The 16552-nt window shown below is 38.2% G+C and overlaps 1 protein-coding gene across 1 annotated transcript in view; it reads right to left on the minus strand.

Moving 5' to 3' along the window:
• LOC150078029 (xaa-Pro aminopeptidase 3-like) overlaps positions 1–16552 on the minus strand; it is a 123915-nt gene that overhangs the window by 13143 nt on the left and 94220 nt on the right. The window contains exon 3 of the mRNA XM_090384341.1: positions 3592–3833. Coding sequence (XP_090240467.1) covers positions 3592–3833 — 242 coding nt within the window. The remainder of the gene's footprint in view (positions 1–3591; positions 3834–16552) is intronic.

Below are 16552 nucleotides of genomic sequence, written 5' to 3' on the forward strand. Positions count from 1 at the left end.
ATAAATGGAAGTTTAGTAAAAGCGAGACAATTTAGATACCTTGCAAGACTGACAACAGTAGATGGAAAGAGCAACAAAGAGATTCGTTCAAGATTTGGAATGGCATAGGCAGGTTTTTGGAAACACAAAGGGTTGATGAGAAGGAATGTGAGCATGTAAATAAAACTAAAAATGTTGAGATGTTAAGCTTGGTCTGTCTTTCCAGGTGCAAAAAATGGACTCTGGCAAAATAAAGCAAAGATAAGATCAATGCTTTTGATATGTGGTGTGCTAAAAGAATATTGAAATTTAAATGGACTGATAAGACAAGAAATGAAGAAGTTTGTAGAAGAATGGCAAGTGATTACAGCTTATTGAAAGAAGTAATGAAAAGAAAGTGGATGTATGCTGGACGTATTACGAGAGGGTCCTCTCGAAACAGACTAGTTACAGCATTAGAGAGATGGATGACGGAGAGAGAAAAACGTTGAGAAGCCAAGAAGAGAATAGCTAGATAACTTAAAAGAATTGTCCAACATGAAGAAGTACTAAGAACTGAAGAGACTTGCCCAAGACAGACAAGCTCTGGTGAATCACAATTATGAACCTTCAAACTCAGAGATGATGATGATGAAAGGAGGTTTGTAGATACCATTATGTTCAATATTCAAAGCACATAAAATCTAAGGCAGAGAACTCAAGTTAACATGGGTGGACAGTGCAATGTTGAGTCAGTTTGGTTTGACATAAACACTGGGAAAGCAAAAATGAGGGTAGAGTGTGTTATAGGCCTAATGATCGATGAGTACAATGAACAACTGTACAGAGAAAAATAGTCAGCCAGTAAATCAGAATGTCTTATAATGGAGGATTCTAACCTCCCAGATATTGACAGGAACTTGTGGGTTGGTCACTCACAGACTAGCAAGACTTTTGTGAATTTATCGAATGACGTTTCTACAGCAGTTTGTTAGAGAGGCAACAAGAGGTAATACTCTTGATCTAATTATCAGCAGTGATTATTCAGGCAATAAGTATCTGCAGATAACAGAACCATAAGGTGGCAGTGATCACAGTGTATTTATTGGGGATTTACTTAAAGATGTAACTACCATCAAGGGTAAAGGGAGGGGTTTTTGCTTTCGTAAAGATGACTACAGTGGGATCAACTTATGTTACAACCAGAAAATTCTAAATGAGAAGTGATGAAGGAATTAATCATAGAAGCTACTAGGCTTTTCATACCAAATAAGAAATGCTGTTCAAGGTTTAAGCCTAAATGGATGTCAGATGAACTCATGCCACTCGTGGCAGAGAAGAAAAGTGCATGAGATGCCTATAAATTATCGGGCGATACAGAAGCCTATGGTAGTTACAATCTGTAATCAAGCCATAAAGGCGGTCAAGGCAAGTAGAGGCAAATTACGAGAAATTTTTGGCAAAGGATACAAAGAAAAACAGCAAAGAATTCATTATTTATGCAAACTCTAGAATTAAGGGGGTTGAATTAAATTTGTCCACTTGACATTGATGGTTTGACTGTTGATGATGCTGCTGCTGCTCAGGTTGCTGATAAACTGAATGAGTACTTTGCATCTACATTCACACATGAGAAATTCTTTAGGGAATTCCATTTTGGGATACTGGAAGTTTATCAAGCTCTAACAAGAGCTAAATGATTCTGTAATAACTGAGAGTAAAGTGGAAGAGAAATTGTTGAAGTTAAAACATAAGAAAGGCACCTGGGTGGATGGGAGCTATCCAATTATATTAAGGGAGGCAGCAAAGGAAGTAAGCAAACAGCCATAATTATGAGAGCATCCTTGGATTTAGGGAACATCCCACAGACTACAAATGTATCCCCAATTCACAAAGGGGTATCAAAGAGTGACAGGGATAATTGCAGACCTGTCAGTTTAAATTCTGTTCCAGGGAAAATAATGGAGTCACTGGTTAAAGATATAATGCACAATTTACAGGGTACTGTATTCAACACAAGAGAACTGATAGCAGAGTTGTGGAAAATCACCAGTGCCACTTTACCCTAAACACTATGTACTTTGATTTCAGTAAAAATTGTGATACTGTTCCTCACAAATGACTGCTGTACAAATTGGAGCAGTGTGGAATTAGAGATAAGTCCATGATAAGGATAGAGGGATGTCAAATGGTAGGGGATAGAGTGATTATTAACGGCCACTGCTTTTAATGGACTAATGTTGAATCCCTCAGGGTTTGTGCAGGGCTCTTTTCTGTCTAAGTTTGTAAATGATACAAAGGTTGGCAGGATGTTTAATGACAGTTATCAAGATATACTACTCCAACAAGAGCTGGATAAATTAGCACAGTGGTTCCCAAGCTACTGAGATCTACGGACCCTTTCAAAATTTAAAAAAAGTTTGCAGACATCTATATATATATATATATAAAAGTAAAGTAAATTAGAATGATAATAATTAAAAAAATAAAAATAATGCCAGTAGCATGGCAAGACAATCTATTTTGTTTTTATCTTCGTATTTAGAATTTCTAAATTATCTTGGAGAGTTTCTGCTGCAATATTTTTACTCTTGTTACCCTTCTCTTCCCTCCCTGTTGGTTTGATCGTTATGTTTAATTTTGACTATTTTCACTCTTCTGTCTTGCCATGCTACTGGCATTATTTTTATTTTTTTAATTATTATCATTCTAATTTACTTTACTTTTATATTTCAACCATCATGTAGAGGAATATGCTTTTTGCTGCCTTTGATGTTTGCTTTATCTTTTTATTATGAAAGATTCAGTTTTCAATAATTTCAAACATTATTCAAATATATATATATATAAAACATATGCATATACGGTGTTCTCCTCAGAAAATTTTGCCAGCCAGGTGGCATTATGAAATAGCCGGATAGGGAAGTGTAATACTTCCCTACCCTTCCCTTCCCTACCAATATTATAAAATTTTCTGTTATTTATAAATGTGACGTAAACAATCCAAAGTAAAAATTAATTACATAATTTAACATTATATGTCAAGTCGCATTTAACTCAATTGCATAGTATGTTTGAATTAATACTGATTGAGATCAGTGAGCAGTACCATGCAGTACAGCGTCATAAGCCCATTATGTGTACTATTAGGAAAACACAATACACCAACTCACTGACTTACTTAAATATTTTTGTTCAAACTTTTAACTCATTTATTCATTACTTAATTGCTTACTATTTTCCAAGCATCTATACTTTATATTACAGTTACATAACAATTCCTCCCTACATTATTATTTTTATTTAATTCCCTATCCTCTTTTTACCAAGGTGCTCTCGTGATATTAAGTCTCATACTGATGTCTTTGACATCATTATGACATCACAAGGTATGCTCACACTACAATGAAGTGTGAGCATACCTTCTCAATCAAAACAAATGTGCTTTACAAATAACAATTATAGATTAATCTATCAGAGATGGCATTAAAATCACCACCAAGATAAGTACATTTATCCTTACTTTAATAACCGTTTTCTGATATGATCAGTGTTAACATTCAAGTAACAAGAAACAACCTCATAAGATTAAATATCATTTCATATCTATATTTAATTCTACACCATACATACCTTACTCAATTCTATCTTTCCAATATTATCTGGAACAATGTGTAATTCTTGTAGTTTAGCTCCAACTAATTGACACATTGCATGAAAAAGATGATCAAGTGAGGGAAAATTTGCACACAGTTCAATTATTTCCTCTTGTACTGTCAACACTGCCTCATATAACTCCCTCTGAAAACTGTTAAAAGAGCCACTGACTGGCCATGTACGTGTCATATCACTACAATACCCATGATATTCACAACCTAGAAAAAGACATTATTTAACATAAGTTTTGGAACAACTAGAAAATATTAATATCTCTCTCTCTCTCTCTCTATAAAATCTATATACTGTATCTGTTATTGTTAGCATTGTGCTTGTTTAGTTTATACTAAGCTGGAGATGGTAAGCCAGTGCCATATTTGTTGGTAAAACAGATTTTTATTTATTTTATTTTTTTTTTACCTCTACTTCTGAACCTGTCCAAATATCTGTTTTGTCAGTTTTAGCATAGGGTAAGGAAATCAGATGAATTCACTCACAATTTATAAGTTATGTATAAGTATAGGCAATGTGATGGAAGGGAGCTTTGCTTCCTTGTACCACATTTTAATTGATGCTTTCCAGCATCAACTAAAAAAACCAGCTTCACTTCCCCATTCCTTCCAATAATTTGTCCAAACTTTCCTAAACTTATTTACCTCCACAGCATTAGATGGAAGTGCATTCCAATAATTAATTTTGCAGAATGGGAATTAAGTAATTCCCATTCTGCAAAATTCTTTTTCCAATTTAATTTACCTCTGTTTCATTTTGGAAAGGGTAACAATGCCACCAGCATTTAATTTACTTAGCCACTGAAATAATTATACACTTCAATTAAGTCACCATGCACAAGCCCAGTTTCTGGATGCCGCAATTTATAGAACTCCAGTCTTATCTCAGTAAGAACATCCTTTTGGGCCCACAACTAATCTTGTTTCTTTTCACTTTGTATTCACATTCATAAAAACACCCCTTGTCCCCATTCTTTGCACTCTTAGCCAGTGCTTCCTTATACTTAGCTCTGGTCACTGTAACCTTTTCTGCAGGACTACCAGTGGTGAGCTATAGTGGGCTCGCGAGAGCCCATTGTTGAAACGATTATTTATTTTACAAATGAAATCCTGAATTTAATTATTGAGTATCCCGAGCCGGATACTCAATAATTATAGTGAGGACAGCGGGAACCCACCCCCAGCATTTTAATCGCCTAATTGACTAGTTATATATTTTAAAATTGCATCATTTAAAGGCGGTCCTCTGTTTAACGAACTTCTTCATAGCGATTTTTTTTAATTTTCCTTGGTTTTTACGGAAACATTTAAAATAATTTCCGTAGAATGATGTATTATGAGAGACAACTTTGTACGCATTGTTCTCACCTCTGGCCTTTAGGCAATTTAGGTAATTAGAAAGTGCAAATTAAGGGTGACAGGGATTACTGTTCCACAACGTTACTGGTGTCCATAAAACCTATGGAGCCACATTCCGAGAAGTCGCACTAGTCAATATGCTTTCCATAGCCAGTCAAAGGATTAAGAAGCTTCCCGACACAGTTAATAGCCTCTGGCCAACCTGTGTTATGATTTCCCCTTTACTCTGACAAGAAGTCATATGTTTTTCAGAGAAGTGAGTGATCCAGGCATTTCAGTAACTTTCTCGTGTCTATGTTTGCATGGTCGCAGTAGCTGAATATCCGAGTGATTCCGATATTTTGCACAGTATTCAAAGAACTAGTGACAGTGATGATGTCGAGAGGTGGGGGAGGAATGAGGCAACTTTGAGGTAAACTTTACGAAGATGAAATGTTGACAGATTTGGAAACTGCGTCGAGGCTTTCACTGTGAAGAAAATGTTCCAAAATATAATGGCATACAGACAATAATTAAAAAAAAAAAAAAAAAAAACAAAACTGTATGCATTATATCACCAATCTCCAAAAAATCAGCACAAATTAAGGATCGTATAAAGATCAGTCGTGTGTTAGGGCCACAATGGGCAGCTTTAGCCTGCAAACGGCAATGAGAAAACAAAAGGAAACATTTTTTAATGCTAAAATCATGACAGTATACAATTATTTCACAAACACCACATTACTGACAGCAATCACAGTTTAATTATATCAAAATCACAAATTAAAATTTGCAAAAAATCATAATCAAACATTTTAAGTATTATAATAATCTTAATATACTTTAAATAATCTTAATAATAATACTTAAAGGCTAAACTCCATTATTTGGGTAACACTTGTCTATGTGCATTGTGCGTTGTTGTAGAATGGATTGATTGTATGGTCGAATTTTGTGATTCAGTGAAGGCGATTATTGTGAAGGCGTTTTCTTTCTGATTGATTTGTGTTGTGTTGTGGGTGGGGGGAAGGTCTTAGCTGACGTAGGGTGTTTTCCCTCCTATCCAGCTGTTTTAAAATCGGTAAACTAGTTTGCAATTTAAAAACATCATCAAGTGGGGGGAAAACACCCTACTCATATCAAAGTAGGAGCACAGTGAGTGGGGAAAGCAGTGAGTGGTACCTGTAATCACTGATCTGGAGTTTTACCTACTTAATTAATCTTATTATAATAATAACAAGAAAATGGAACATTTTTACCGGGGATATTTTTTCCGGGATTTGTTCGGGACACGATGGGCAGCTTTGCGGACGGCAATTGAGGATTGGAGGGATTATCCCCCTTTGTGCAAACATTTTGAATCAGAAAGTTAAATATTCTGGATTACTAAACCAACTTTTCAATCTGGAATTTCTTAACGATGTAGCACTAATGATCGACATCCTGCTCTCTTACCTTTCAGAAGCTTTACTGTGTCGCAGCATCACTACAGTAAAAGCAGATAAATTAATTATTCTAACTATCAAAGCTATCACTAATTTTAAAAATTCTGAAGGAAATTATAAAGCTAAAATTGAGAGCATGTTGAAGTTGAAAGAATTTGAAGGAATCAAAAGTAAGAACACATTTAAAAAAATTACCTTGTGACAGGTTATTAAGGATAAGTTATCAATGCAACAGAGTAATTTTAAATTAAATAAAGAAAATAATGATACTACTGACGATGAGGAATTGGAAGAAATTTTAAACATATGCTACCTGGAATCGCGGAATATGAAAGAACTTTAGTCTCCGTGGCAAGACGGTGAAAAACGAATAAGAAATTAAAGTTTTCTGATAAAATATGAAATAAAAATTTAATGATTTTAGAGATTTTGTGAAAGACAGTTTATCTTTAAAATCGAGTGAAATTCCCTCTTCAATTAAGAAAGCCAGAAATATCTTTGAAACCATTGCAATTAGCAGTCTGAAGCTGAGAGAGATTTCAGCATAAATGAATAATATTGTGACAATTGAACACGTTGCAGATTATGAAGACTATATACATCTAAATGGAAAACCACTGCTTCAATTCGATCCAGATCTTTACATCAAATCATTGCTCAGCTATTGAGCAGAGCAGAAGATGGACAACAAATATTAATAAAGAAGTAAATTGCAAATGGCAATTTTCAGAATAAATTTTTCTTGAATATTTTTATAATAATTTTTTTTCATGTAATCTGTGATTTTTGTGTACTTTTCTAGGAGAGTTTGTTTTTATATTGTACAATGTTTTTGTTATTTGTGATATGGGAAATATTTCATGTTATTTTTTATTCGCAATATTAAAATTTTATCATGAAAAAAATGTATCCATTATATTTCCCTAGTTGTAAAAAAAAAAAAGAGATGAATAAAAAAGTGGTCGATGGTTTTTAGCGAATCCTTCACGTTTCTTTTAGGTATTTTGATTTGTATATTGATTATGAAATAAAAGAGCTTTTGTATTGTAAATATTTTATTGATCATTTGCAAATTTTCATAATTTCTGGAAGACAAGATACAATGGATTTATGATAACTAAAGAGATGTATACTTGGATTGCAATGTATCTAAATGTCTAGAAAAATGGAATGTTATAAAAATGTGAGACAAAAAATAAATTGTTGACAAATATTTGTATTGTTGCAATCATACTTACTTCAGGAAGTATGATTGTGACGTCATATTATTCAAAAATTCTAAAAACTTAGAACTCGAGAGACTATCGTATCCAGGTATTATCGTAAAGGGTGATGACCAGGTTGACTCAAGATATCATACGGGTCACAAAAAATGCGTCACGCGCTCTAATCACACTACTAGTGAGAACATCGGAAGCGCCTCTGACGGAAGCCTACAGCGGATGACGTCATCCGCGGCAGGAATCCCCAAAGATGTTTCACATCAAAAAGTCAGCAAAACTGCGAGCCCATTGTTAAAATATTCACAGCTCACCACTGAGTACTACTGCAGATCAACTTGTAGCTATTGTAGGCTTCAGTACTTTTCCTCACTCTAACTTTCCCACGCTATTTTTTTCTGTTCTATTAAGACTGGCCAGCTCTGTATTCATCTACCTCAGCATCCTCCTTGTGCTGTATTTTCTTAATGGTATACTAGGGAGCTCTGTCCCCTGCTCACCAACCCCTGTGCACGCTTTTCTACATAATATGTAGAGGTATTACGGAGTAAGTCAAATCCTTTCTATGTAAATGACACACCTGTCGAAATGCACTGATCGATATCTAATCTAATATATAAAAGAAAATAGCAAGTGTAAGAAAATACTATAAAAAGTAAATCTGTGTGAATGCTAAGTGAATGAAAGTTATTATTAACTTCATGTTCTATCTTAGCCTCTTCACCGGACAGACTGATGGCTATGCAGGCAGACCCTCATGGTTATCCAAGCTGACACCATGCTGTAGCTTTCCTAGCTGGCATGATGTGGGATGCTGACAATGGCCACTAAGGTAACCCCCAGGCCAATGTGGGAAAGCTGCAAAAAGCACTCTCCACCATAAGAATCTCCCTATGTTCTTTTATTCCTACCACCTGGGGTGGTTGAGTCTCAATCCCCTTCCCCCCCACCCTATGTGGTCCCTAACCCCTTTTGCCTGGTAGCTCACCCTACAACCCAATTTCAACTCCCACCCTCTGGACCAGGATGGGTGTCCTGTACCAGGGATCCCCCTACTGTCTCCCCTTTTAAATCAGGCGAGTGTCTCAACACTTCCCCCCCTGTTCTCTACCCCTTTTATCCCACCCTATTCCTATCTCCCCATTATCTCCCTTCCAATAATTTTTTTTTCTCTTTCTTTCTTTTTTTTTTTTTTTTTTGGGCTCTCCTTGGATGCCTAGGCTACCCAGGGTTCACCCCACCAGAACTTTCTTCTCTCCTAATGTGTCCTGACCTGCCTCCCCACCGCAGTGATGGAAACTGGGGCTGTAAGTGGCTCTCCACAGCCCCCAGGCTAAGTGGCCAGAGGAACAATGCAACCCACACTAACACACACCCTGGCCTTATGCAGAGTGAAAATGCGGAGTTGGGGGTGACCCCAGTGCCACCCGATAAAAAAACAATGTCACTGTGATCGACATCTAATCAGGAAATGACACGTAATTATTTACCTGTGCATTTGTAGTGCGCGTCATTTTAAGGTCAAATAAATATAATTATGTAATTATTTACCTGCGTTCAAAGAGGTCACTTAGAAAAAGGCCTTTTGCTTCGGGTTCCCATAATGCATGAGGAATATTGTTGCATCACAAAGAGCAGGACTAAAATACAGTGAACCTTCTCCTAACGGACACCTCTCTACAACGGACATTTTCAAATTCCCCAACTCACCTCTACTGGTTTTAACATGTTTGCAGCTTCTGTCTAGCGGACATTCTCTGTAACGGACGCAGACAGGCAATCTGCACTGTTTCGTTTAGATTAGCACTTAATTTGATCTCCCCATAACGGACTGCGGGAGAGCTCACGGCCCTTTTTCTAGGAACTTTTCTTCCACGTATTGCCTCAATCGTGTGTTTATTTTCTATTTCCGATTCTCTGAATTTTATCAAAGTTTACGTCGCGGTTCTAAACCCTTTTTCAAGAATTTTAAGGCACGGGTAAAACTTCTGATGAATTCGGTGTGGGGGGGGAATATGGTCGGCCTTTCGTCTTTTCAGTTTCAGTTTTCAGTTTTGTTCAGTGTTGTGTGAAGTGCACAATGTCTTCTCGTAAACATTTAACTTTAAAAGATAAAGTCGAACTCATTAATGCGTATGATCGGTAAAAAAAATAGTGTTCGCAATCTCGCTGCAAAATTCAAATTTGGGAAGACGCAGGTAAACGACATCCTAAAGGGAAAAAAATGAACTGCACAAATAATTTTGGCAACACGGAAATGATCAGGTTCAAAAATCATTCCCGAAAACTGTTGGACTTCAAATTGACAATGTTATGTATAAGTGGTTTTGTCGCAAACGTGCTAAAAAAAATTCCCATTAATGGGCCTATTATTAGGGAAAAGGCTTTGGAGGTTGCGAAATCTATGAGAGTAAATGAGTTCAAAGCTTCTGTGGGATGGCTAGACAAGTTCAAAACTCGGCATAAAATTTCTTGGAAAACCGTAAGTGGTGAAGGTGGATCTGTTGATACTGGGGTTGTAACAGAGTGGACCGTCAAATTAGAAGATTTATGTCGTGATTTTGAAGCTAAGGATATTCACAACTGTGACCAAACAGGGTTGTTTTTTAAAGCTCTTCCTGAAAAAACAATGAGTCTAAAAAACGAAAAGTGCCAGGGCGGAAAAATTTCTAAGGAACGCTTGACTGTACTATTGTGTACAAATATGCTGGGAGACTTTGAACAACCTCTTGTTATAGGAAAACAACAAAATCCTCGTTGTTTCAAGGGCATAAAGTTGAATCTTTTGAATGTTGACTAGAAGTCTAATAAAAAAGCGTGGATGACACGAGATATCATGAGCGAATGGATAAGTCACTTTAACCAAAACATGATTCGTTAAAACAGAAAAATTATTCTTTTCATGGATAATGCTGCATCTCACCCGCACATTGAATTGTCCAACATTCAAATCGTTTTTCTGCCACCAAACACATCTGCAGAGTGTCAGCCCTTGGATCAAGGGATAATAAAAAATTTTAAACTTCACTACAGAAAACGTGTTTTAAGACATCTCATTGCAAACATGAACGATGTAACATGTGCGAGTGACCTTGCAAAGAAAATCAGCATCCTAGATGCGATTCAATGGATTTCTTCTTCAGTAAACGCAATTAGAAAACAAACTGTCGTGAACTGTTTTGTAAAGTGTGGCTTCTCAAACGCAAAAATTGAAGTTGTGAACAGCAATGTGGAGCACCAAGAAGAACAAGAACTTCAACATCTATTGATTATGTACGACACTTCAGCTACAAGTGACCCTGGCTACAAAGATATAGACTCGAACCTCACTACAGAAGATGGTGCTCTAGATATCAATGACATTATCATCGATATTTTTCAAGAAGTTCCTCATGAGAATGAAGAAATGGAAGGAGGTCATTCTGTCGAAGAACATATTAACGACGAACCACCGATGAAAATAGAAGAAGCGATCATACAAATCAATCGTTTAAAAATGTTTTTCGCCGCTGAAGAAGATACTGAAGGACTTTCGATGGTTTTTTCACTCCAAACAAATGTTGAAAACAAAATTATCAGCCGGAAGAAGGTGCAGAAGAAAATAAGTGATTACTGTATGTATTTTTCTTAAGATAAAGTCATAATATGCATAGCACAATTGTATGTATATTATTTACAAAAATATTGTGCAAAATCTGTATATATTTTAATTTAATTTTACATTAAACGTTTAACGATTTTTCTTTCTTTCTTTTTTTTTTCTCCCTCAGACTTCTTGTTAGTGGACACTTCTCTCTAACGGACACATTTTCGTTCCCCATGGTTGTCCGTTAAAGGGAAGTTTCATTGTATTTAACTGAAATATTTACAAACTATACAAATATTTAAAATATTTACAAATATTGTATACAATATTCATTAATATGCAGCAATGGAACATCAAATGTTAGGCAGGAAAGCATGTGCACGAGGTTGGTGAACATTGTGGAGGCAGTTGTCAATAATTAATTGCATTTGTAGTGACGTAATTGCCTCGCTCTCTTCTCCTATTGGCTTGAATAAATATCACTAGGAGGAAAACTTTTTTAATGTATAGAGAGATTATTATTATTATTATTGTTGTTGCTCTTATATTATTTCTCCCTGATTGGGGGATTCCACTCCGTGACAGGTACTGCTACCAAGTACACAGGGTGGTTGTAGTGTCTGGTGTTACTGTTGGTCGAGGAACTCTCTGACTATCCTATAGGTGTTCAGGATTGAGATTTTCTGGAGTTCCTTGTAGGTGTTCTCTGGGAGACCTATTGCTGCGAGGCTGCTATGTAGGGTCTTTGGCACCATACCAGTGGTTGACACGATGATTGGGATGGTCGTTACTTCTTGCATATGCCATATCTCGTTGACCTCATGTCTCAGGTTCATGTACTTTGTAATTTTTTCCTCATGGGTTTTCTGGACATTGCTAGTGTTGGGCACTGCTATGTCAATCAGGTAGGTAGCCTTTTCCATCTTGTCCACAAGGGTTATGTCCGGTCTGTTCAGCAGGACAGTCTTATCCGTTATTATGGTGCGGTTCCAGTACAGCTTGTGGGTTGGAATCTCTAGGTCTTTGGTCAACTGGTATTTCCTTGCTAGCTTCTGATGTATTATCCTGGCTACATGGTCGTGCCTATGAGTGTACTCAGTCTGGGTGATCACCTTGCATTCCCCCTGTGATGTGTTGGATCATTTCTGAGGCCAGGTGGCATCGTTGACATGTGTCATCTAACATTCCAGGCTCCTTTGCGATGTATTTTCTATAGTATCTGGAGTGATTACCTGGTCTTGGATGGCCAGCATGAATCCTTCAGTCTTGGGGAAGAGCGTCCCACTTGTGAGCCATGCATTGGAAGCAATGTTATCAATATGATCTTGATGGAGGTCATTGTAGTGTCTGCCATGGAGTTTTCTTTGCCCATCTTTCTAGCTTTGTTTCTTGTGCCATCTAGGTGGGAGGGGGCTCCTCGCTCGAGTGGGGTATACCACTTATCTATCTTCCTTATGGCCTGGTGGAATGGTGCTGTGTTGTTCTCGAAGTAAACTTTCAGGTTAACTATCGCTGTTTTCTGTTGCACTATCAGGTCTATCAGTCCCCTTCCTCCCTCTTTCCAAGCTATCGTTAGTCTCTCCACTGCTGACTTCAGGGGGTGCTGGAAGCTCTTGATTATCATTGTCCTTGTCTTTTTCATGATATCCTCTAGCTTGGTGTTAGTCCAATCTATGACTCCCAAAGGAGTATGTTAGTACTGGAGCTTCATAGGTGTTTACGGCTTTAACTGTGTTCCCTCCATTCAATTTTGCTTTCAGCAGGCTTCTGAGTCTCTGATATTTTTCAGTCAGCCACTTCTTGATTTCCTTGTGTTCTAACTGCTGAGCCTGCATCATCCCTAGGTATTTGTAAGTCTCTCATTCTGTCATAGCTTCGATCTCTTTACCAGTCAGTAGCTGGTAGTTTCGGCCGACTAATTTTCCCTGGTGCAGTGCATGGGTCTTGTATTTGTCTAGACCAAATTCCATCCTGATGTCCTTTCTGAATTCTTCGGTGATCCGGAGTAGTTGCTTCTCGGTTGCCACGTAGAACTTGATGTCATCCATGTACATTAGGTAGGTAAGGGTGTACAGGTTCATTCTTTCTTTCTTCTTTGAGGTTATATCCATACTTGCTGCCGTTAATCATGGTGGATAGCAGGTTAGGTGCTAGACTGAACCACAGTGGGTTCAGAGCATCTCCACGAAAGATACCTCTTCTGATGAGGATTGGTTTGGTTGTGATGTTCTCGACCTTAATGGTGGTACTCCATTTTGCAATTGTTGCTCCTAGGAAGTTTGTCACTATCAGATTGACCTTGTAGATCTTCATGGTCTCTATTAGCCAGCTATGAGGTACGGACTCAAAGGCCTGCAGTAATCGATGTAGGCCGTGTATAGGTTGCGGTGCTTCTTGTAGGTTTGCTCCATAACTGCGGCATCTATGGTTAATTGCTCCTCTGCTTGCATCCTTTCTGCTGTTCGGCCATTATGTTCTGACTCTCTAAGTGGTCTAATATCTTCTTGGTTATGCAGCTGGTCAGGACCTTGTACATCGTTGGGAGGCAGGTGATTGGCCTGTATTTCGCCGGGTTTCTTGTATCTTCATCTTTAGGCTTCAGATATGTGACTCCTTCGGTGAGAAACTTCGGGATTGTCTCCAGCTCTCTCATCTCTTGTGCATACTTGGTTTTCTTCCGTTCTACTTCTATCCAGGGGGCATGACTGTTATGTCTTACTTCACTGCTCCAGATATTTCCCTAGAACTCCTCAATCATCTTCTTCTCGGGTGGTCCGTTTCCTTCTTTCTCAATGTCTCCCAGTTTCCTGTAGAAGGCTCTTTGGTCCTCATTGAAGATTCGGTTGTTTATTTTCCTCTGGAAGCTCTCTTTGTATTGGCGAGTCTCTTGCTGAGAGCAAACAGGTTCTGCTTCAGTGTGTCCAAGTATTCTCCTATCCTTAATTTCTGGTCTCGTGTTTGCTGTGGACTCTGTCTCCCTTGAGGCTGCGCTTCACCTTTCCAATCAATTTCTTACTTCTATTACCCTGTTGGTACTGGGTCAACTGACCTATCTTGACTCTTAATTCTTCTATCTTCTACTGAAGTCTTCTTTCCCAAGTTGGCGGTTCCTTCTGCTGCTGGTCGCCTGTTCCTTTTCCATTAACCCTAGTGGCTACTATGGCTGTGTGGATAGCCTTGTTGTCAAGTTAATGTGGTATTATTTGCCGATTGCGGTGGTCTGTTACTCTCCACACGATTTATTTGATCTCTGCTTAGGTATCACGCGGGTTCTTGTGAGGTCCATTCCTTTGAATTCTGTTAGGACCTTCTTCCACTTGTCTTCTACTCTGGATATCATGACTTCGTCTCTTTCCACTTCAGCTACTCTGGGTTGTATTTCTTCTTGCTGTTCCTCCTCTGGTTCCATAGTTGCTGTTCCTTCTCTGGTGCCATATTGACTATATTCTTTGTTCTTGATCACTCACTCCGTAACGGGTACTGCTACACATGGGTCTTGCATTTGTCTAGACCAAATTCCATCCTTATATCCTTGCTGAATTCTTTGGTGATGCGGAGTAGTTGCTGGAGTTGCTTCTCGGTTGCCGCATAGAGCTTAATATCATCCATGTACATTAGGTGGTTGAGGGTGTTCAGGTTCTTTCTTCCTTCTTTGAGGTTATATCCATACTTTCTGCTGTTAAGCATGGTGGATAGCAGATTGAGTGCTAGACAGAACTTATTATTATTATTATTAGCCATATGGTGCAAGGAAGCCTGAGGCTTCTGCTGCACCAGCCAAAAAAAAATTTGAGTACCTTGAAAGAGAGAGAGAGATTTTTTTTGGGTTTTTTTTTTTTTTTTTTAGGAGCATTAGCAACTAAGGCCATATTGCTCCGGGATATGCGGTGATCATTCCCTGACTTTTCCGCATCCTCCGTATTTGGTGGTGATGGGCTCGAACCCCAGAGAGAGAGAGAGAGAGAGAGAGAGAGAGAAGTAGGAGGGGAATTACCAAAAAAGAGAAGAATGATGATATCCAGCTCAGAACCCTGGGTGTGACAAGCCTATACTCACCAGATGTGAGCCCCTGGGGTTATATGTATTTATGGCTTCTGTAATTATTGCTTTTAAAGGTATTCTATAATTCTAATGTTATTGCCCTCCTTCTGCAATCCGTCCAGTTAATAGCATTTAGCATTAGTAGAGGCATACGATGCAAGAAAGCAAGCTTATACAGCATCAGCCAAAAAAAAAAAAAAAAAAAAACCTCCCATTTCATCCCTCCATTCATTCCAAATGCCTGTCCAGCTCAGACTTAAATTTATTTAAGCTATCAGCTGCCACAACAAAAGATGGAAGCCTGTTCCACCAATCAACTACCCGCTGGCTAAAGGCAAATTTCCACACATCTATTCTACAACTATCTTTCCTCAATTTGAAACTGTGCCCCGTCAGGTTCTTAGTCTGAGCAAGATGAAGAATCCCATCAGTATTCGGCTTGCTCAACCCATTCAAAGCCTTATATGCCCTCAATCAGATCATTTCGCAGGTGCCTACTCTATAGGTGCTACAATTTGCAGAACTTAAGCCGTTCTTGGTAAGAGCACCCAGTTTGTTCCCCTCATCAATCTTGTTGCCCTTCTTTGTACTCGTTCTAGCAACTCTACATCCGTCCTAAAACAAGGCCCCAGACCTGTACACAGTACTCTAGGTGTGGCCTGACCATTGCCTTTTTTAACGGGATTATCACCTCCTTGTCCCTGCTAGCAAAATTCCTATATATCATCGACAAGACTCCATGACCTGCCCTGGCAGCCTGTCTGCACTGCTCACCGAACTTCATATTTGGCTGCACAATTACCCCCAGGTCTTTTTCACTTTCCACTTCCCAGTTGGTATGTTTCTCTTCGGTTATTGCTACCCATATGCAATACTTTGCATTTGTCAATGTTAAACTCCAGTTGCCACTTCTCAGCCCATTTTCCCAACTTATATAGATCCAGTTGGAGTAGCATACTGTCATTACTGTCGTTAACAACCCTGGCAACCTTTGTATCATCTGCAAATTTGGACATTAAACCTGATATACCTTCATCAATATCATTGATAAATATAGAAAACAACAATGGGCCCAACACCGAACCCTGGGGAACTCCACTAATAACATTTGTCCACGAAGAGCAGTGTCCATTGATTACCACTCTCTGTTGTCTCCCACTCAACCATCCCTTTATCCATTGTAGCAGCTTACCCTTGATGCCATACTTCTCCAATTTGTACAGCAGTTGTCCATGTGCAACAGTATCAAAAGCTTTCCTGAAATCCAAGTATATGATATCAAAATTATTTTTGGCA

This window comes from Mastigoproctus giganteus, chromosome 11 (genome assembly GCF_048544385.1).
Source record: "Mastigoproctus giganteus isolate SK-2022 chromosome 11, ASM4854438v1, whole genome shotgun sequence".
Classification (NCBI taxonomy): Eukaryota; Metazoa; Arthropoda; class Arachnida; order Uropygi; family Thelyphonidae; genus Mastigoproctus; species Mastigoproctus giganteus.